Here is a 23403-nt window from a genome sequence, read left to right as displayed (position 1 = left end):
CTGCTGCATAACGTGCCGAATCAACCACAGACCGTCTGCACTGTGTGCATTTGGGTTTTTTAACTTTTCTGGCGGCAGAAAATCTAAATTAGTGGCAAAGATGAGGAGAGCTGATGAGGAACAAGAGTAAAAATCCTGTCTTTAGGAATTTTTGTGACCTTTTTATGCCCAAATACCTAAAAATCTATTTACAGTCTCATCAGCTACATCTGTGCTTTGTGTTTAGGACATTTTAGCACGTTAACACGCTAAACTAAGATGGTCTCTGAGCCTCGTTAATTAAAGGCCATCAATCCACATTAGCATCCATCCAAATTAGCTTTAACATGCTGCTAACGTTCTACTGAGCATCTAGCAGCCATTATAGAGGAACTGCAGCTTAAAACACTCAAAGCAGTTTAACTATGATTAACGGTGTGAACACAGTCCAGAGATAGCCTGCGTGCTAGCTTGTTGTCGGCTCCACAACGCGTTTCCCACTCACAACTGAGTGGACACAATCACCCACTCAGAGGGCTTAAATAAAACCATGTGTGACTCACAGGACAAATCAGTTAATGGTAGCACAGCTGGATTTAAGTGCAAATCCAATCCAAGTCAAATATAGTGCACTTCATTTAACTGGGAATAAAAGTTTTGTCTTCATGCTGTGAAAGGAGAAAGACGGGAGCAACAAACTGACCCTGAAGGACTAACGCAGGACTCGGAGTGCTCTACAATACATCAGGTAGGCCTTTTAATACGCCCCTTGACATCTAACTAACTTGTAGGGATTTTCTGACATTGCAGCAGCACTTTGTCTTCTTTCATCCCTATGCCTTCATTTCTTTTTGCGTGTCTTTATGTGTGTTAGCTAAGGAGGCAGATCCATCCTCTCCCGGGATTAAAACACAGGATGAAAGCGGAATGAGGGAAGGATGAATGAAATCACTTCATTCACAAATTTCTCACTGGAACTACATTTTTAAATTTATTTTTGGGAGCTTTTTAGAAGAGGAAACAGGAGTCAGGAGGTTCCAGCTGATGTGTTGCTAAACCACGTGTAAGCTGCTTATACCGATGGGGAAACTATACAGTCTTCAACATCAGTGAACACTGTTAATTGCACGTGACTGCAACTTACTTGACTGCATAACAGAATAACCTTTTACTAGAACCAGAGGGTCATTTTCAACTGTCCTCATCCAACATAGAAAAGAAGAGTGAAGTGAGGACAACTTGAGTTTAGCCTGGTGTTGAAAGAAGTGGGTGGGTGATTCTTTTGATGGTGAGTTGGAAAGACAAGCACATTTACTGCAGTACGACTCGTGTGAACTGAACTAAAAATTAAACAGACCGAGCTCAAGGAAGAGATACTGAGATGCTACCTTGCACTCATGAACAGAACAAAACAGGAAATGCACAATATTCTGAACCAGTTTGTACAGATACTTTAAGTCCTTAAGTATCTGTATGAGAAATGTGCATGTTATTGAATTCAATACGTTGTTATCTCTGAGACGACAAAGTGGATTTTCTATGCTGTATTGTAGTTTTGGAGAGTAATATAAAGAGGGGCAGTCCTGAAGTGAACCTCCTGAAGTGAACCGGAAGGTAAGAGAAAGAGACTGCGGGGTTCAGGGATTTCATTTTAATCTATATCTGCATTTTTCTCTGCTTAGGAGGTTGGAAACCAAATTAATGCTAGCCTTCACAGTATCCTGTCCTGGACAGACCTCTGAGCTCAGATTAAATGAACATTAGGGTTCAAGTTAGGACAGCTGCGACTGTGAACTCTATCTGCCCCATAATCCTCGTGCCATTGGTCACACACACGCCAGCTCCACTGAACTGGGCCAAAACTGCTGGATTTGACACAGTGTCTGGAAGGTTATTTCAACTTTAGAGGAAAGTCATGTCTGCAAAGTGAGAGAAGAAATGAGGTGGCCTCTAACCACGGGTCATTTCAATCAGCAACTACATTTTGGAACATTTCAACAAATTATTAATTCAGTTTTTACCACCACTTGTTGCCCACCGCTTACCTCTTGAAGTGGCTAAGCAAGGTGCCAACCAGCTCCCCGATGCGGCTCTCATTGGCAGGCACCATGCCCTGCAGGCACACCACCAGATCCCTGCTGTCCTTGGTGTGGAACACAACCAGCTGGTCCTTCCCAGGGGACACGCTCACCCCCGTCAGCTGGGACAGAGCGAGAGAGAGAGAGGACACACAATTAAACACAGATAAACCTACAGAGCTCAGACAGAAACACAAACATGTGAGCAGGCAGAGAAATAGAACACATAACCGTCTGTAGTGCAGATAAATACAAACACAGCACATGTACAGACGCAGATGTGAACCCATGTCAGGGAATTGAAGTTGACAAACCCCAAAGGACATGAATTCACTGGGGTTGTTGCACCAGGCTACAATTCATCATGTTTTTATCTTCCACTGGAAGCAAACGGAGAAGACCGAAGGAATTTTGCATATTCAACAGATAAAAAACAAAAACCTAGATAACAAAAGGTACAGCTTATGTTATTTTGTTTCTGATTTATAGGACATTTAAATCATTAAAATATCTAAAATGGTTCTGTGTAGCTCAACAGATATCACAAAGTTCTTTCCCTTAACCTTTTATCCCGTCCACTGCAATACAGTTTTCATCCTTTCGTTAATCCTCTAAAAGTTTCAGTTCACTGTGGTGCACTGTTTTATGATATAAAGCATTACAAGTGAATGAAACGTCTAATGTTTGGTGTCTTGAATAAAAAGGAAACCTTTGTGACCACATTAACTTAACTGATGCCTGGTATGGCTGTAGGATTTTACTGTAGTGTTACGTCAGTATCTTCAGTTACAGTGATACTAAATGTTTAATATCAAATAATATAATAATATGTATATCCTGGAGATAAAGTAAAGTACAATCTCCAAACAAATAAAGGTTAAATAGTATAAAAGCCTTAAAATCCGATGATTAACGTGTACAATGTTGAGATATTATTAACTTGATGCATTAAAAATGACACATTTTAGCATTTAGATATTGATTTTACGTGCTAAATTAAGTTTTGAAGTCAAAATTACAAGTATTTGTGTTAAGAGTCACAGTGAGTGAGTCAAAGCAAACGTGTAATACTGCAAAAAAAAAAAAAGGGTCAATATCTGGTATCTGTGGGTGCGTAGGATTTCTCCTACTCAAGTCTTAAATCAGCACTTGCAGTAAAGATTTATTGATCAACATCCCAAAAGACCAATCGGGTTTTTCCACTCAGAGCCCCCAGACGGCATACCAATGGAGAGCAGCCGGGCTATGAGGGGAATCCCACTTTCACGGTTGGATTGTTTAGCTTTGCACGTCTTCAAAGTGCACACAACAGGAAGAAACCAATATCTTCACAGGTAAACACAACTCAGGAGGACAAGGAGCTCATTAACTCCCCTTTCACTTCTCTTTTATCCACAGCTCCCTTTTACACTCTTCTCTCTCTCTCTCTCTCTCTTTTAGCCTTGCTTTCCTCAGTCTCCTTTATCACTCCCTCCCTTAGGTTTTTAGTCGTTTATTTCTTTCTTAATTTGTCTTCCTAAGCAGAACTGCAGCGGTGCATGTTGAGGAAACAGCCACAGGGCAGCCAGTCAGGTACATTAACATCCACTCGCCAGACTGCAACACTGAGACAAATTCTCCATCAGGGGAGGACAGGTTGCTACCGGCGGCTAAACAACCAGCTAGCTTATTTAGCTCCAGCATGAAGCCTGCGACTTCAGAAACAAACACCTCATGTTATCACCATGAATTAAAGCCCAAAGCCATGCCTCTCTGTCGAGCAATCCACCCGCAGTTAATTACATGGAGCCGAATTCATTTACATTTATATTAAAGGCTTAATTGATTGGAACGACAGTCGGTGTTCTAATGAGCTGGGTAATGATACATTCTGATTCGTTTCCTTGTCTAATTTTTTGTCTTGATTCACCAAATCAGTTTCACCCCAAGTAGGAAGTCTGTTAGAGGCATTTGTCTGCCCAGCCATCTGTTCGAGTGTTCGTCTGGCCGACCCACAATCTGACGAGACTTGAGGATGAAACATTTCGTTACTGAAGTCCGACTTATTTGCGTTAATTTGTCTTGATAACTAAAGGTTCCTACGAGCGGAGATAAAAGCGATCTTGGAGGCTCACTGCAAGCAACACAGAGCGAGACGGGCCTGATAAAATCTTGGTCGCTATCTGTGTCAGACTATATCATATCAACTGAGGCGTTCGACTGTGCAACGAATGCCTGATGAACCTTCTCCAACTTCTCCGTTAGAAAGATTTTCTCCTGTTCTTTGTCTTACGTGATAGTGAGCTGAATGTCTTTGGGTTCTAGACTGAAAAACAAGCTACTTTGGACTTCAGGAGTTTGTGAAGTATCTTTTCTGCCTCATTGCTCCCCATTTTCACAATTTTGACATTTTATGGAGCAAATAATTTATCGAGAAAATAATCAGCAGATTAGTTGTAGTCTGAATTAAGATGCAAATAGGAAAAAAATGCTAAGAGAGCGATCGGCTTGTGTGTTCTGGGTCATTTATAGATGTGAGGTCAATTTGGTCATACATTTCTGACACTGACAGAATTTGGAGGCCATCTTTGAGGATTGCTGAGGCTTTAAACCTTCCATCAGTGGACAAAAATGTGGATTGCAGAGCAGAGATTTTCACGTTTGTCTCACAATTGTCCACTTCAAATTGTCCACTGAAGTGACACCACTTCAGACAGCACTAAATATAAAATATAAAAAAGCCCGATGAAGTGAAACATGTTGCTCTTGTCAGTGTTATTAAAAGACCTTTCTATAAAATCTTTACGGGTGTGTCTTCTCTAAACATGTAAACATACATTTACATGTACATGAAAGTTTGGGAATATTATGCATCACACCACTCTATTATGTCTCCTTCACACCGAAGGAAGACATCACAACTTCAGGTTCAAACAAGTTGACATATTTGTCTCTGTTTGGCCCAAGAGGACTGCACCATTTGTTAGGGGCACTTGTGCCCCAGCAGTAACACCAGTGGGTGTATTTCATGGAGAGCACTAGTGAGCAAACTCCTGGACACTGTGTAGTTTCCAATGTGCAGGCAGGACCACGATGGTTTTTGTCAAGGGCTCTCTGGTCTGATCCACTCTGCTCTGCGGCTGACTAAAGGACAAAATCTGAACAACAGGTTCTCCAATGGGAAAAGCGTATTGGTCAAATAAGACATCTCAACAGTCCTGTAAAGATAGAAGGGGAAAAACAGCAAGATCCAAGGGTGGGGGTTCTGTGGTTAAATTAATAAACAGAGCTAAGCTGTGCAGCCATTCACGTTTTGAGGCTAAGAGGACACCAGTGAGCCAACCAATCATGTCTACAGAGTCATTCCCCTGCAAGTAGCATGTGTGATGGATGAACGCTTCATCACCTTCTCATCGTGATCTCGTGTGCTGTGTTAGTAGGTTTGTGTAATTTGAGAGCCGCTTACAGACAGCAGGTTATTTTTACAGCCTGCTAAAAAAACCCATCCGTGAGAGTACACACAATTCATCTTAGGTTATAAACAAAGTCTATATGGCCACACTGCAGCTGTGGGTGGTGCTGGGTGGAGAACAAACAGGCTGAAGTGAAGGGATCAACGGGTGAGTGAAAAAAAAAAAAGAAAAAAGAAGAGAGAAAACAAGGCGGAAAAAAGGGCGAGGAGAACGAGAGCCGCAGGGATCACAAATAAGCCTCGGTGGGGAAGGAGCGCACATACAGGAGAGCGATTTGTGCACATGCCTGAACGACACCAGACATCAGCTGATCCTGCCCTACCGCTCGGTATCCATGACAACACTGTCTCCCGGGAAGTTGGCATGACAACAACGGGAAGAGAGAAGCGGCAGCAGAGAGAGGAGAGAGGGGAAAGACAGCACTAGGATAGGGAGGGGGGAGGAGGAGAAGGAGGGGGAGGAGGAGGGGGAGGCAGCAATAGAAGGAAAAAAAAAATGGGATGTAAGAAGGAAAGAAAAGATGGGGATCGGCAGAGAGATGAGCCACTGATGCAGAATGGATATTTCACTGTTTCTTCAACAGTATTTGTTTTATTCAAGAAGAAATAAAGCGTAATGATCTCACTTGTGCTGCACAGGCATTAACTGGTGTTTAAATCCTTTGTGCAGACAGTTGTTGGCTAGTGCTGGCCATCTATCAGCCTGGCTGTTCTCCCTTTGCTGCCCTGCAGGAGCAGCAGTAAATACACCGTACGGGGCAGCCAGGGGGGGTGCTGTGGTGTTAGCCTATCAGTGCTAATCAACAATGAGCTAACTGCTTTCCCCTCTGTTTGACCTTCTCCGATCGATAGCTCCACGTCACGCTGCTGTGGCTCTCAGCCTACAGTACATCTCCATCTCTGCCTCCTCACCCCTCTGTCTTTCTACACTCGCTCTCACCCAATTTTGCCCTTTTTCACCTTGACCAATTCACTCACACACTCAGCTTGACATTTACTGTGCAAAAAGGTCCTCCGTTATGGACACAGCAAGGCAGCGGTTAGAATCAGAAATGTGATGGCGACTCTCCACTGACGAGCACAATCATTAGCTAAAACATATAACTATAAATGATGAGGCAAGCTTTATTCTATAATTCTCTTATTGTCAACAAATTCCATGAAAACACCAAAACCAATAATACTTTTGTGCTGTTTATAAGATGAAACAACATATTTGTGTGTATCTAAAGATTTAGATCTTCAGGAACCAATGGGTTTGGAGACAAATTGGAAATTATTGAGAGAAAAACACTTTTAAAAAGCTGTCTGTACAGTAGACGTATGGACTAGAGTCTATAACGTATTATTTCACTTGAACTGTTTGTTGTATTTCATTGATTTATATTATTACGGACGCTTAAACATTCTAGAGCAAGTTATAAATCCATAGTGAATGTACTTACGTAAAGGACAAGTTTGCCATTATTCTATATTTTTCAAAGAAAAAAACCAAAACCAACAAAGTGCTGGTCTGTCTGTTAAAAGATTGTTTCATCAGATTGAGTTGTGGGGTCTTATGGGTGTCTTATATAGTCAGAAATGTTTGTTTTATGGTTAAACGTGCGGTACTTGATGGCCGTAAAGGTCTTTGGTTATAATGTGTATGTGGAGTTTGTGGGTACTGTAGTACTGTAGTTCTCTGGTTTAGTCACTGTCAATGTGTGAAAGCTGCAAACCATACCATGCCCTCCCCCTTGTCTTCCTACAACACTGATGGCTCCCCCATATGCCTTGTGTATGGGACTGAGCCTCATCTATCAACTCTGTGTGTGTGTGTGTGTGTGTGTGTGTGTGTGTGAGACTCCCTGTCTCTGAATGAACAATAACTAAAAATCTCCTTAACTCATGCTGCTCCCTCTCTGCCACCATCTGTCTCGACTCCATCTCCCCGCTTCACTTCCAGATGCAGCGATACAGGCTCTGGGTGTCCGTCTCCAAGCACTCTAATTCCTCCTTGTCGCTTTGTCAGATTGAACACTGGGGTGTCTTGTCACAGTTGTCACTGCACACCGGCCTCATATCTCACTCATTTCACCAAACGACGGGGGCGTCTCCGCCTCAGAGATTAATGCATTACACCTTCACTCTGTCTCATTTCTGCCTCATCTCCAAGGTCAGCGGGGCGAATAAACTCCAATGGTGATATTTATGTCATAGCATAGCATAACAACAGGGATTGTTAAATCAGAAACATCAATATCAATAATTTGGTGATTAAAAAGCTGCTTTCCTTTCTCTTTTTGTCTCTGTTTTCTTGAAATGATGATCTGTTTACCTCCAGCTGCGTAAATGAGTCTGTTTGTGAGGATCTATTTGATTTTTATATTGTAAGAGGACATTTTGGCTTCAAAGGGCTGGTTTTAGGATTAAGGTTAGGTTTAGGTTAAATGTGGGGGAGGGGGTGGACTCAGGCATGTAGCCATGGTGGTTAAAGGAATATCTTGACATTTGAAAACAAGAGAAAAGGAAAGAAAAAAGACAATCAACCTTAAATGCAACAGATTCAGGCAGCGCTTGTGAAAGAAACAAGCAGTCAACACACACAAACAAAGGACATGTTTGCCATGGAAACCGCCTCGTGTGCATGGAGCGCCCTTAATGGGCCTATCACAGTGTGAATGCGAGTTAAAACCAGCGAATTGTAGAGCTGAATGAGATCTTTTGCATACTGACATGTTGCCACAGGATAACAAGCTGGTGGGGAATCAGAAATAAAACTGTCACCTCTCCACAGCCTCAGGAGGCCACTCAGACTGCTTCCCTGTGCTTTTATGAATCTGACACACAACAGCATATAAAAAAGGAATGTAAAAGTCAACCGGAAGACCAAAATATCATATAGCTGATGTCTCTCTGTTGTACAAAATAAACATTTCTTGTAAAAAGTGTTTTCTCGATAAAATAAATTACCTAATAGTGTTTAAAATGTCAGAAAATGTTCAGTTAATGATATAAAACATAAAATCAAATACATAAAAGCAAATATGAGACACTGGAATCACCAAATGTTTGCTAATCTTGCTTGTGAAATGACCTTGATGGTCATAGTGAAACAAGAGTCTCTGTAAAGAAGATATACTCTACTTGCTATGCTAGTCTGTATATAGATATTCAAACTGAAATGATGCCTCATCCTCCCAAACCAGCTTTCTGGAAACCTCCAATCTAAAATATATATTTTCTTACTAGCCGGGGTCTGAGTATTCAACATTAGCATGTAGTAATCTACAGTGTGTGCACATTTATAGACATTTAAGTTAAATGTGCAGCATTAGACGCATGTTAAATAATCCTATTACAGCAGCAAGTCTTCAATAATCAAACAAGCCAATCCACGTATTGATTCTGTGGGAGTGACCTTTGGGAGACCTCTTATGATAATGAGGTAGCCACTGTAGCTGAACTTGGCCAGAGGTAGATTGGTCCATATGTTGATAGGAGCAGAGTTTAAATTATTACTGCTCATTTCCACATCCCTCGATGGATTAGGATTAAACTACACACTCTTGTAGTATGTAGTTTAATTTTATTTGATTTAATTAATGGTTTCAATCCTTTTTTGGTGGTTTAATGTTTTATTCAAACTCCCTTTCTTTGTTTTTTTACCTCTTGTAACTCCTCATCACATGATGGTCGTCTATGGGCTGTGAGCAGTTTGATCTGAATTACTTTTATAGGCATGGGGAGGTATTTCTGTCATTAAAGCAGAATTATAGTTTGTCTTTCTTCCAACCCTATAAATCAACACTTCCATCTATCCCCTAAACACCTGTGGGGGTCCGGACACCCAAGGTTGGGAACTGCTGTACTGTAAAGCACCCTGAATTTCCTTTGTGTGCAAATAAACGTGCTTTGCCTGAATTCATAGCTGAAAATTCAGTAAAATGTTCAAGAATCCACGTGATTAAACGGTCAAAATGCTTAATGGAGGCAAAAAAAAACACAGTCTGTCAAAAGCACGTTGACTTCATTCACCTTTCTTATTCATATATGGATATTTTGACATGAGATTCATTTCAGCAGTAGCAGCAAGAACAAAAGACTCTTGTGCTTTTGGCGACGTTACCTTGAGCTGATATGATTTATGGGGTGTCATTTTAAAGTTGCTCAAGTGTGTGACATGTAATTCAGTTCAAATCAAAAGCAACTCTGTCTAAATCACTCTTGTTGTGGCGCACATTGATCCATCAGCCACGTATTAAACAGGGTCTCGTGGATCTGCATCGAGAAGATCCGTCTCTCTAGAGTAAAATGCTATTTCACCTGTGTCTAATGAGCCGCCCTCTGTTTGGAATGACCCTGTGTGTGCAATAAAGGAGGCTGTTACAGAAAAGGAGTGTCATACGTTGTAGAGGGGGATGCTCTTCATGGGTTTGTACTGCTTCATGGGGTCCATCTTGTACAGGTGGCGGTCAGTGATTAGCACAGCCCGGTCCTCCGCCTTGTGGAAACGGTTGATCTGGGAAACACAAAGCTCCTCATTAGTCGCCCCACAGGATGTGCACACACACACACACACACACAAATCTAAACACCCTGTTGGGAGATGGAGCAAACCAAGAGCAGTTAGGTTTATTTGTTTGTGACATGTGGTTGCTCTGAAAGCCTTCTACCTTTCGTACGTTGCAGGAGAACAGAACTCTCATGAACTTGTCTTTCCGCTGCAGCTCGCTGGAGACCAGTGTAAACGCTGCCGCTGTATCAGGGCTGTCTCGCTTCTGCCGGCCACAGAAAAACAGAGGAAGCCCGTTCAAACACTGCAGCTTAATTTACAAAAAGTCGGAAGCTGCACTGGCATTTATCAAGTATTGATGAGGATGTGGGAGAGGAGTTCCAGTCTTATGCAGACTAAGTGGGAAATATGGCTTCACGCCTTCTCATTTATGACTGTGAGCAGGTGGTTAGCTTAGCTTAGCTTAGCTTAGCACAAAGACTGGAGACAGGGGGAAATATCTAGCCTCACTATATAAAGGTATAAACCCCCCAAAAGAAGCTAACTTATGGTACGTCGATGTTACTGTATGTCTGAACATGAGCAGCCGTACAAGAACTTGCCAAACAATTAGGTTTAAAATTGATGTAAAGCAGAAACTATCTGAATAAAGAGTGAATAAGCTCTCTTGTGTTTTTTTGTGTGTCTGTTGTTGTGTTTAGTTTTCTCCCTCTAACACACATGCACACACACGTACACACTCCACCGCCACACCACTGCCATCCCACTCACTCACCAGGTAGTTTCCTTCCCAGGCCCTCTGTAGACCCAAGTCGGCCCTCTGGCCCTTCAGAGCCTCCAGACCGGCTACCTTGGCCCTCACCTGCAGGACCTCCTCTGGAGAGAGGCCTTTGATCAGAGTCCAAGCCCACCACCTGGAGGTAAACGCACACAAACACACACACACACACACACAAAGAGAAAAGTAAGAGCAGAGTTAAATCGATTTTCTCCATCCAGGTTAGTGCACAATGCCCTGATAGTTAGGTCCGTTGGAGCGGCAGTACACCCCAGCTGTACCGTACTTATTGGCCTTTCACTCACAGATCCTGACAGCCAGCATCATTCTCTAGGAAGGTTATTTTCTTTCTGCGCCCAGCTTCAAATAGAAAAAAAGCAAACAAACAGACATTGGGATGAAAGGCTGTGATGAGTCTTTGATGGGGGAAGAGAAATCAATGCCCAGCGTGAGCCCAAGGCAGAAGGAAACATGTGTAAGTTGCTTCAAATGGACTCATCTGGACGACTTGAGGCAACGTGTTCTCTCCTGCGTTTGGGGTCAGATCTGCTTTTAGTGCAGCCAATTTAGGAAAGTGATTTTCTTCAAAAGAAAACAATTTAAAACATTTTATTTTTCAAAACGGTTCTGCCTCTGCCGTTAAATATTTAAGTTTAAATTTGAATTGTTAAAAATGAAACCTTATCTGTTAGCACGAATACAGCAGCTTGTTGTTTGTATTTGAAAGGCAAGAACCTTTAAGTTGAAATATTAGCAGAGGTACAATAGTTACAATATCTTTTTCTGAGTACCTGTTGTAGATGCTTTTGAGGGCCTCTTCAAACTTCCGCAAGACTTTGGGGGGCGTGGGCCACTTCACGTGCCTGCCGTAATCCTTCATGGATCGGACGTTTTTGAAGCGCCGGTTGACTTCGCGGATGTAGGACTTGACCTTGTAGCGCCGGTAGGCTCGCAGGATGATGAGGGCTGCTCTCATCCGCCGGTATCGCATTCTGGCTATGGTGCCCCTCCACACCTGGACAGGCGAGACAGCATCATGAAGAAGTAGACCGGGACCCTTCAGTACCCACACACAGGTAGACACTCCTGCTCCTGGGTCACATTATGGTCAGTATGGTAACTCAGAACTGAGAGGACTCACAAAGACTTAAAGTGAGCTGTATGTGCAGAAATCAGTCGAGTTCCCATTTTGCAGCAGAGGTGCATGAGGGCACATTTAGAAGTGATGTATCTAGATTTTATTTATTTAGTAGAATATCCACCACTAACTGGTTATTTTAAGGTCTTAAAGAAGTACAGTCTCTGTTCTAAAAGTACAGTGTGGAACATATGTATAAATATAGCTTTATATTGCTGTAATAGCTCCTATACAAACATTTCAATGCATCAAACTGCTGGTTTTTTTCCATTACTCACCACTGGAAGTCATCGTACGTCGTTATGTATTTACTTGTTATACGTTAGTGCTTGTTCAGTGTTAGCATAGCATGAATTCAGACAAAAATAGAGGCTAAATTAAGGACCCCCAAGCCTGCCTGTAACCAAACATAGGGTGAGTGGCTATCAGACCCTCTAAAGCATGAATAATAGATGTAAGTGGGACCCCAGGGAACCATAACTCCTGATCCACTCTCTAAAATCACCACCATATGCTCCCTTTTTACTGTATTCTCCCTCTTTCCTGCATTTTGCAACCTCTCAATTATTTACACATTTATTTGACTACACTGTACATAAATAAACATTAATAGAGTGCAGGTAGTGTCGCAGGCCTACTGCACACTGCACTGGAGGCTCAGTCATGGATACCATCTTAGTGTGATGCTGAATAATCATGGAGATCAATTTAATCTCTCAAAGTGTGGGGGTGGCCGAAGGCACAGAAAAGGATTTCTCGCATTTGCATATTAAAAGTGTGGAGGAGGCTGTTTTCACCTGATGAGACTGGTGGTGTAATCATTTGCAGACGATAAATCATGCAACACTGGAAAATGTAAGCTGCAGATTCATTTATGTCATTTCCAGATGATAAGATTTTAACCACATCAGCAGCAAATGTGTGCTCAGGTTGTACTTTGGCATTATTTCTCTAATGTGAAATGTCACTTTTAACTAAAGGAATGTAACATGGAGCCGGCTGGCTCCGCAGGGGAGCCATGAGTGAATGATCTATTTCGCAGCATTAGAAAGAGGGTGGTCTGCTTCTGTGGGTGACTCACACTGAGATCGATGAAAGAAGGTCAGTCAGCCATCTAATCGCCAAGCCAGCCTGGTCCTATTGTCTTTCTCAGAAAATAAAGGTTATATTTGGATCTTTTAAGCCCTTAACTTTCTGTAATTACGTGTTATACCCAGCAATCTGAGATAAAACCCTGCTAGACTGATCTTTGAGCACGCAACCTCTGATTCTTCAAAGGGTTTTTTTATATATTACTACAAATGCACTACTAAATACAGAACTAATATTTTTCATCTATGAAAAAAAGCAGACTGCAGTCATGTCTAAAGATTTCTCTATGTTTATGCCGAGCAACTGACATCTACTCAGGTATAAAATAGCTCCTTTAACTGTGTTACTGTAAGTCTCAAATGGTGCTTCCCTGGCAAAATGGCAGTTGACGACCTTATCCTCTGATTCCTCCTTGCTGCACTGTCTCTGATACATAATGGATGAGAGTGAGAAAAGAGGAGCAGCTACATATTCATGACTAATCGACCCCTGAGATGACTCTCTAACATGCTCGGGGTGACAGTAGTGGGAGGAATGAATGGATTTTTACTGCCTGCTCCTGACTGCACCTCACTTAGATGTCTCTATGAACAAGGTTAAAAGTTGTATTTGTTTATATTCAGACTGCATTCAGAGTGTTACAGTAAATTAGGCAGAGCTTTGAAAGCCGGCATTGGGTCAAACATAACTGTCAAAATGGCCCTGGTGTAAATACTAGCCAATTAAATTGTCAGGTTAAAGATAGTGAATAAAAGTTATGTGGGAAAACACTACTTATTCTGAGTGGACGTGCTGTTTTCATGTTTGAGCTCCATTTCATATAGATATCACCATTTTGTGTGATTCCTGTTTCCTATTGTGTGCATCTTTTTCATTATATTTCCTCCAGGATTTTACTCTCATACTTGTAAAAAACAAATTCCTGTTTATTCCACGACTCGATAATTTACAGAGCATAAATTCATATAAACAGCAACCACTTAGTATACATCAGTAAAAAGTTATCTGCACGTTATTACCAGAAAAAAGACTGAAGCTGAGCAGTAATTAAAAGTGATGTTACTTAAGGAGGAAATATAGAATTAAGAATCGATTCAGCTCCATCACAACAACAGACAGCAATTATTTCGCAGTATTCTCCTCAGCAATTGTGCTCAACATTCGGCCAGTGACTTTCAGTGATATGAAAGCTCGCCTTGTCGCTGCCGTGTGATTAATGGTAGTCATCATGTTTGCATTCGTTCGTTTACTGTGAGAGAAAGCAACAGTTGAGGCACCTGATGAGGGTCCATGACCAAAACGTTGTAATAAAGGTCGATGCTGTCAGTGCAGGAATGAGACCCTCTCTAACACAAAGGTCTTATTAGTGCATTCTGTACAGTATTAAACATTCAACTAATTATACCGATGAAGATCTCTATAATTATTCATTATAAAATAGTCTCTCAGCATATAAACCCTCTATCCCTCCCACATAGACGGAGTCCCACGGCCATATGTGCTCATGTGATACACTGAGTGAAAAGTGGCCAAATTAGATCTTCAGTTCAAGCTCAGTTGAGATGTTGCCTGCATAATATCCACATGGTGCGAGGGGCCTACGCCAGATCAACAACTGTGTTTATCTAGGCTACAAATCACTAATTAAATTGAAAACGACTGGGGCTGGAGGTGGGAGGCGACGCAGGAGAGAGAAAAGACCATAAAGCAACAATGAATCAGATACCGGCAGACATAAAATGTCTCCACTGTCTTTGGAGCCTCATTAAGGTGTGTGACAGGTGGAAAGTGGCGAGGGGTTAGAATTATGATGGAGCCATCCACACACACACACACACACACACACCGTAAACACATTTTCTGCTTCTCAAACAGCGAAGTAGGCCGGCTGTGATGACGCTGGTGAGCTGATGAAGATGACACTCCAGGGATTGTGGATAAATCAGGCCAATAACAAGGCCCCTGACGATCTGCCCCCTTACTCTCCTGGCCAATAAAGCCATCTGATCATCCTTTTAGAGACTCTGCCATCATGGAGCCTGCCCTCACCACGCTCCACGGCCGGGATTTACGAGCTCATCAAAGCCAGATTGGGGATCTTTCGTCTCAACAAAGCGGGACAGATTGCTGGGATTTTATTTGGTGGGCTGGCTGGTTTGAAATGCATACTGGGTAAAAGCACTCACAAATCACATGTGCCAGGGCGACTGGTGAGCTGGAAGGTTTTGGTTTAGAAGTCGAGCAAAACAGAACACAGAAAGGTCCCATTACTGGCTAATGAATGCCTTTAATCTTGAAAGTATTGGGACTGCGGCTCTAATAAAAGGCCATTAACCAAACTGCAGTGTTGGCAATTTAAAAGGTCCACTATAAAAACAACCCCATACCTACAGGGAACAAATAGCTTGTCCAAAGTCCACCACGGAAAGACAGATAGGCTGGTCTGCACACTTGACTGCCATTCACTGCTGAACGCCTGAGTTTCCACATCCTCTGGGGATATTGAACTGGTTTCCCTGCGACATGCTCGAAGCACACGGTGGGCGAAGGGAGGCGGGATCAAGAGTGTGTGACACAATTTAGTGAGGCCGCAATGCGCTCCGACCACAGGCTGTCATAGGGAGAGATCGGGCCGAGGCACAGGCCAGCAGTCATTATCATAAATCAATAAAGTGCTCGGGTGAGCGGCACACTCCCACCAGTATAACCACCATTATACTGACACGGATTCTCATTCCTTCAATCACGTCTCCCAGTATTATGTCATTTTTAGCTCCGGGCTAATGCACTGCGCAGATGTGAAGCTAATATGTTCTTGAACAATACAGTCTAATTAAGAAGGACAGTATTGGAGATTAAATTGAATGGCTCTGGACCGCCCATCCATCAATTAGATGGGATTGACAAAAATAGATTGGAAGAATATTGCCAATGGTAAGCAGTACGAGCCTAAAACAACACACTATTCAAACAGGTTTGAAGGACACACAATAAAATCAACGTATTGAATATGTTAAGCATGAATACAGTAAACAATCCATCCATCAAAAGAGTCAGCTCGTCCTTACAGTATCAGTGCAGGTCTTAACATAACATTATGTCCACACACAGTTTGTTCTCTACACTGCACAGCTGGTTTTTCCTTATTTTGCATCAATTGGCGTCCATTTTCTCTTAATTTCTAAGAAACCTGAACATCTAAAGTAAAAACTGACAAGAGCTGAATCTGCTGCAGTGAGAGCAGCAAGAGTCAATTCAGGAAATTAAGAAATTAAAAAGGTGCCTTTTTGCATTCTAACAAACGCACAACACAAATATGTTGAAAGCATTTCCTTCCTCATAAAATGTTGACAATGCTCATCTTTTAAATACTTTTAAAAAAAGCATGTTTCATCCAAAAGATTACTTTATCCTCTTTGATAGTACACTGAATACCGGATGAATAAAAATGGTAAAAATAATTAGCTGCATGCTTTGAATTGACGGCGACAGACTTGAAATATTGTTGAAATAAAGGATTTGTTGGTTGTGAGCCATCAGTTGCCATGAAGCAAGGCCCACGGTTACAGTTTAGTGATAGTCAGTGTTATTGTGTGCACCATATTTATAGGCTGACAGAAAGCACACATTCAGTTAATTCATATGATTGTTCTGAAACGGCTTTCTTTGAAAATCGATTACATGGTTAAGGACATTTGAAAGGTCGGGATAATAAGCACTAAACACCAAATATACTGGAGATTTGTGAATCAGGCTTAATTCTCAGCTTTCTCTGAGGACAGAGGAAGCACATCTCGTCTCTCTTGCAAATTCAGCTCGTATGATCGTTTTCAAAAACCTCAAGCGATCCTCCTGTGATCTGCTACAGTGTTCGCACCCAATTTGTGGAGGTGATAGCTTTGGATGATAACTTAAATGCTTTGCAGGTTCAGAGGGGATCAGAGGATTAGAGACCATGTTTCTGCTGAGGTCTAGCAGGAGACAGATCAGTTCTGGACAGTTAAGCAGAGAGGAGGCAGAGCTAGCCTTGCCCTGCTAAGAGCTTTCCACACATTACACAAAGAGGGAGTCTCCCAAAAACAAGATTTGATTTATCATTGCACAATTTATTGCCTCAAGAGACAACTTATCTATCGGGAAACCATACAAAATAAAGGCTTTTTTATCCTTTTTGGACATTTTCATTTAGCTCCTGCTCAGACGAACTCCCTCGTGGCCACGCCGTGAAAACTGACTACCCAAGACATAACGCTCTCCACGTCTGATAAACCCACTGCTGCACAGAGACTGTGTAAAGCTTTGGAAAGCAATTAAGGCAGCAGAATACACGAGGGGGGAGTCTCTCCTCTCGTCACCGTCGCTGCTCTGACAAGCGCCAACAGTTAATGTGATGTGGATGGCTGATCTTGAATTTATGAAATATTCATTTTAACACCGAGGGAAGGTGGGGGTGGCCGATGTATAATTTATAACATCTGTATTTACATTGGGTTTTGTGCCTTTTTAAAGCCATGCTTCCAGTTGCCTTTTCTTAAAGTGGTAATGATTAGATTGTAGAGGTTTCAGCGGAGGATGTAGAGCTACAGTATCACTGGTAATACACCCGCGGGGCTTGATTGCAATAAATTTCAGGTTTGGGTGGATTGGGTGACTGTAGCACATTAAGAGTGGAAGGATGAGGCTACTAAGAGCACCTGAAGAAAGGACTGAAGGATGAAGAGACCGGCAGGATTAAATGGAGCCGTGAAGGAGCCTCCTGGCCCGATCCTTTCCTCCAGCCAACCCCCCCGCCCCCATCTCCTCAAAGCAGGAGAGGTTATGGTAATTTAAAGGGGGTAAAATCACACAATGTTCTGCAAATCTGGGCAGGCAGTGGCTCTACAAGAGGGTCACTCAACCTGTCTTTAGGAAGTGTTGCACATTCACAGATGGTGTTTTTTAGTTGTTCGATGGGGCAAGCTAAGTGGCATTATTATAAATCCATGAGGCAAACGGAGGGACAAGAAGTGTGTCTGAGCCTCAGTCATAGGCTGACAGTCCTGGCACTGTGGTCCCGACTGGCATAAGGCAGCGTGGTGTGCCAGGTGCTGATAAGGGGATTGCTTGGCGCAGCAGATCCGACTCGGGCTGGGATGTTTGTTTGAGTAGCAGCATGATGGATACAGGAGTCAATGCTGCTGTCACACCACTATTTGATTTTGTGTGTCAGTGAGTGTATGTAGCATGGGTGAGCATGTGTGTGTGAAGCACATACTGCATGCCTGGCCTTAACATTGACAGAGGGCAAGATTAAATACGCCTGCCTTGACACCTCTGCTGCGCTGTGATGTTTGTTTTGGTGGAAAAGCTGCAATTCCTCTGGGCTTTCCCTTCGTTATCAAAGCCTGCTTATCCTGGGAGATACAAGATAGGATTCTCCTGAGAGAGAGGTGGAAGGAACACCCGTCTGTGGGAAGAGCCTGCAAAGGGTCATACGGATCGATACGAAGGTCAACCAATCAATCTGCTACAGAAGTTAATTTGGCTGGATAACCCTTTCATGTCTGAGAGCTCTGGGCGAAACAAGAAGGCAAAATGGTGGGAAGGAATCTGCCCACATGATTCTGGTGTAATGACAGGTTGGGGGAAATGTATACTTGTCAATCAAGTGGCTCCCAGGTGTAGGATATAGTGCTTTAAGTGCCCAGATGATGCCTGCAGCGAGCACACTCTCTCTACACACAAAGCGTTGACGTTTCTGAGCGACCTCACTGACAGTCAGACATGGCATTTTGAAGCATCCAGGCCATTTGCATAGCACATCCTTGATTTGACAGCCGGGCAGAGCGGCTCTCCACGTTTACAAACCAATCCCAAAGTTCTGCTCTGCACGCTGATCCGACACATGTCAGCGCACGAACCATTATCACGCCAAGATACTGACATTCTCGCCTGAGGGTGTCATCAAAACCACTGACGCATGATGGGCCTACCAACAACTGAATAGAGAGACACGCAAACACGGATCAGATTCATGTCCAGCTGGAAGGAAAAACTGATCACAGAGCAAAATCACAATCAAACAAAACTGCTATTATGATCGAATGTTTCACATAAAAAGGCAGAGCACGTGGCCACACCCTAACCAACACAGCTCAGAGGGGAAAAGAACTATTTTCTCAGGTGGTAAATGTTAGGAAATAGAAAATGTGCAGGCACGCTTATGTTAATACATTTATGCTTTATTATCAGGAAGTTTTAGCCTGATGCAGGACTGTGCGGTAGTTGCTGTGACCTTTACACAGACCAAAGAGATGTGTGTTGGTGTAGGATGTGTCAGACTGTGCTTGCATTCTTGAGATAAAGAAGAGTTGGAGAAGGCCTTGAACAGTGAGAAGTCAGCGCACCTGCGTTTCTCACCAACCGCCCCTGCAAGGAGGAGAGGGAGCAGGGTGCGGCGGAGGACTGCTGAGAGGAGGAACTTGCTCAGTGCAGATGTAGATCTTTGCCTGTACTCCTTGCTTGTTGCAAGTAAAACTTTGAACTGAGATCTGTCTCTGAGAGTTTATCTTGTGTGTTGGGAAATTAATGGTACGAACCAACAGCGAAAATACAGTTCTGGTCTTACAGAAATAATTTCCTGGCAGTAAAAATGAATTAAATACACCTAAAAAAACAACTCTTTGAATGAATTGTGGATATTTATCTATATGTGAATCATCTATAGACTCCAGTATAGTTCAGAGACTTTATGTCAAGCAGCACTGAAGTGGGTCTGGAGGCTTATGGCGGAACGACGCCTCACTTTTTTTTTTTTTTTTTTAAGAGACTTTAATTCAGACGCACAGCAGAGAGAGCGACAGAAAATGCAGAAAAAGAGGGTGTGACACGCAACCCGGGTACCTGACTGGGATTGAATTATGGTTATATGATTATAAAACTCTGAAACATCTCAAATTACAAGTCTGAGCTCCACCCATCACCACAACTTCACGAGAGCTGCGTGGGTGAAAACTCAGACAGAGGAAGAGAAAGAGAAGAGGCAGTCACCCTGAGAGATAGAAGATTCTAACGCTAATTATACAAGATTACATTAGCACCAAAAATACCTCAGTGCTTGTATAACTCGCAGAAAAAATTTGAGTAGAGTTTTTTTTCAGTCTCCAAGGTTATTCATATGCAGAAGAAGGGCTGGTGAATTTCAATGAGAACACGATTTGGGCCTTGAAACCAGAACATCCTCATGATCTCGCTTGAAGGCCCTCGTCAGATAATAGTGGTTAATGACTGGCAATCAGACATATTCACAATGACAGATGTTTGCAAATAGGAACTCTTTCAATGCCACTAAATACTGAAAACAGATATTGTTCATTTGGTTCATTGGTTGAAACTCAAGGCAAAATCAGGAAGAGGAAAAACATGATTAAGACAGAAATGTAATCAGTGACTACAGGGGGCGTCTCAATAGCTTTTCCTCTTACATTTGACTGTAAAAATGAGCTTCCCATTGGGTCACAGCAACAATGCGTCAGTAATTTGAAGTTTCAGGCTGTCACGTCAGTATCTGAGCTCATAAGCTACCATGAGCTAGTCGGGCCCTCACCTTCTGGAGGAAGAGGACGATTCTCTGGACCATTTCCACTCGCTGATCCTCCAGGCTGAAGAGCGTACGTGGAGTGCGGATGAAGACCTTAGTTTTGCCGTAGGCCACGTCGTGGTCAAATCCACAACCCTGAAGGAGCCTCTTCACTGCATCTTTGTCTGACGGCAAGTCATGGTTTGGCCACGTGAACTCCGAGATCATCTTGTATCTGGAGGAGGGACAAAGTCAGGAAAATGTAGCTAATGAAGCTAGATCGCTGCAGGAAGGAGCACTAAGCAAACTTTTAGCGTCTTAAAAGATCAAACATTTGTTGTTAAGCCATGCTAGCAGTGTGAATATCGGATGAACCACCATGAAATTTTCACTCATGATCCCCTCATGTTTCAGGAGGAATTGTAATAACTTTGGTGACTTTTCATCCGGGACCACCATCAGGTCAAACTTGAACTAGAACTAATGACATTACCGTCAGCCAGCACTTTGTGTTTAGTGCTGGTTAGCAAATGTTGGATTTTATTGTATTTTACTGGGCTGAAGCAAAATGAACAACACAAACATTGTCAGTGAGAAAGAAATCTTCAAATCCAGGACTTTAATTTCTTAGAGTCTTTGAAATTGAATAATGCATGCGTCTTCTCTGTGCTGGTTTAAAATGGCTTTTATATTTTCATTCCCTCAGATCTTATTGTATCTAAAGGAGGAAAAAAGTAAGCTTTTGGAATATATATCTTTTTAATCACTAAGCAAGCATGGGACTTTGCTCTTGGCGTGGTGCCATGGAAATCATATCCTTTAGTCCATTAAAAAGGGGGATTAATTGTTGCATAGTGCACCTACAGCCCAACACAAGGGGTAAGAGGTCAAATTATGCTTTTAAGAGCCTTTACAGTGCCATAATTCGATTCACATACGGGACCTGAAAAGCACATTTTATAGCGTCATATTTTTATTCTCAATCATCAGCCTTATGGTGTTTTTAAGACCTGTGGAAGCTGTTGCAAGAGAGACTACGCTCAGTCATAAACTGATGAATTTAAGACTACTACTTCTCGTAAACAAACTTTTATGTATGGTTTGATGGACGGTCACCACAGCTGAGTTTGTCCTGAAACAGCTTGTGCAGTAAAACTCCCTCTTGTACTAATGTGTGTTCCACTTAAAGCAACGCTGCTGTATTTGCTCGGGTTGCTTTGACTGAAAATTACTCCTCAGGAGGAAAAAGGGCGACGTCAAAGAGGACAGTGACAACCTACTGAAGCTACTGAATCATAATTATGTATTTTCAAAAAGCTGACAGTTAAATTACCATGAAGTTACACCGCTCTCTTCTGTATACATTTCTCTCCCCCAAGTCAAAACTATAAACCACAGAGGAACATAAAGTTCACGTTGAAATAATCAATATTACTTTTCCGAGGCAGGAACGACACTCTCGGTCTTCCAAAGATCCCAGCGCCTCTTAACAGACTGCATCCCTGCGTCATTTCACAGCCGACCCACTGGCGAGGCTGTGATGTAATACCAAGTCCAAACACATCGTCGAGGAGGGATTGGAGCGACAGAGTTGGATCACTGGATAGCATGTTACGCAAAGGACTCGTTACCTAATCCTCCGTCCACCCTGATGGCTTCAATGAGGGCAGTGGGCAAATGTGGCAGATGGGAAATAAGGTTAAGGTTGCAACAAGTGTGTGTGCACTACTTGGCAGCATTGGTTCATATAATGTGTGTGTGTGTGTGTGTGTTAGGAACCAACAATCTCATGCTTATTATCGTGCTATTCTGATGAAATTCTGGCGGGTTATGTGGGGACTTGGGGGCTTGTAACCATTAAAGAACAAATCAAAACCATTCTGTCGGGCTTAAGATCTCATCTGTTACACAACAGGCAAAGCATGTGTCAAAGTGCAGTATGTGAGTGGAGCTTTCTGGGTCTTATCTGATGTCAGAGGCTTGTTGCAGTGATACCAAGGCCTTTGCATCGCTCCCATTGTCCTCCGCAGACACCGAGGACACACGTCTGTTCTTTGCTAAAGCCTCGCCCTGACCTGACTGACACTCTCATCTCTCTTTTTGTTATCGTTAGTGTGTGGGAGATGTTTCATCGTGAAGATTAGAGATATTTACAGCTGCAACTTATTTTTACAGCACATGTCCATCACGAGTTCTGAGAGCCCGACGTGAAACATCATCTTTTGTCTGATCAAAAGTCCAAAACCCAACTATATTCAATAAAAAAACAAAACAATGAGCAGCTGTAAGGAGAGAATATGTGCAATGTCTGCTTGATTAAACAGCATCAGTAATCTGTTTCTATCAGAGAATATCAGAATATATCCGGTTTTTGTGTCTCTTGAAGGAAGGAAGTCTCTGACGCTGGAGAAACTTGTTAAGTTAACTAGATTTTTGTGTCCAACTGAAAACATCACACCCCCTTCTCCCTCCTCTGGCTTTGGAGGGACTCTGACTAATCTTAGTGCGCTGGAGGACGAGTACATGACACTGATGAGAAGACGGGCCGCCACGCCGCTGGCTAACAGCCTCTCAGACCTACAACTCTGCTAAATGCCGCAAAATAGCCGTCATGAAGAAGCATGAACTTTAGCTCACTTGGCTCAGAGGCTGCGCTTTGTGCTGATTGGTTATCTCCATGGATGTGTGGTTAGCTAACTAAACGACAGCCTGTCACTGAACACAAGTGTGAGAATTGTGTTTCTTCGGCTCAGTAGGTGTGTGCTTCATGCTGAGTAACTCACAACAGTCACTGAGCTGTGAATTTTGGCCGCACTCTCTCTAGCTCAGCCTTG

The 23403-nt window shown here is 42.6% G+C and overlaps 1 protein-coding gene across 1 annotated transcript in view; it reads right to left on the bottom strand.

Moving 5' to 3' along the window:
- The window catches only part of myo1d (myosin 1D), an 80906-nt gene that overhangs the window by 17423 nt on the left and 40080 nt on the right, over positions 1–23403 (bottom strand). The window contains exons 16-21 of the mRNA XM_070851909.1: positions 20597–20804; positions 11573–11796; positions 10779–10917; positions 10164–10268; positions 9896–10009; positions 2025–2179 (exon numbers count right to left, since the gene is read on the bottom strand). Coding sequence (XP_070708010.1) covers positions 2025–2179; positions 9896–10009; positions 10164–10268; positions 10779–10917; positions 11573–11796; positions 20597–20804 — 945 coding nt within the window. The remainder of the gene's footprint in view (positions 1–2024; positions 2180–9895; positions 10010–10163; positions 10269–10778; positions 10918–11572; positions 11797–20596; positions 20805–23403) is intronic.

The sequence above is a fragment of the Pempheris klunzingeri genome, chromosome 20 (genome assembly GCF_042242105.1).
Source record: "Pempheris klunzingeri isolate RE-2024b chromosome 20, fPemKlu1.hap1, whole genome shotgun sequence".
NCBI lineage: Eukaryota > Metazoa > Chordata > Actinopteri > Acropomatiformes > Pempheridae > Pempheris > Pempheris klunzingeri.
Note: the sequence above shows the minus strand (reverse complement) of the source record. Positions and strands in the feature narration are given on the sequence as shown.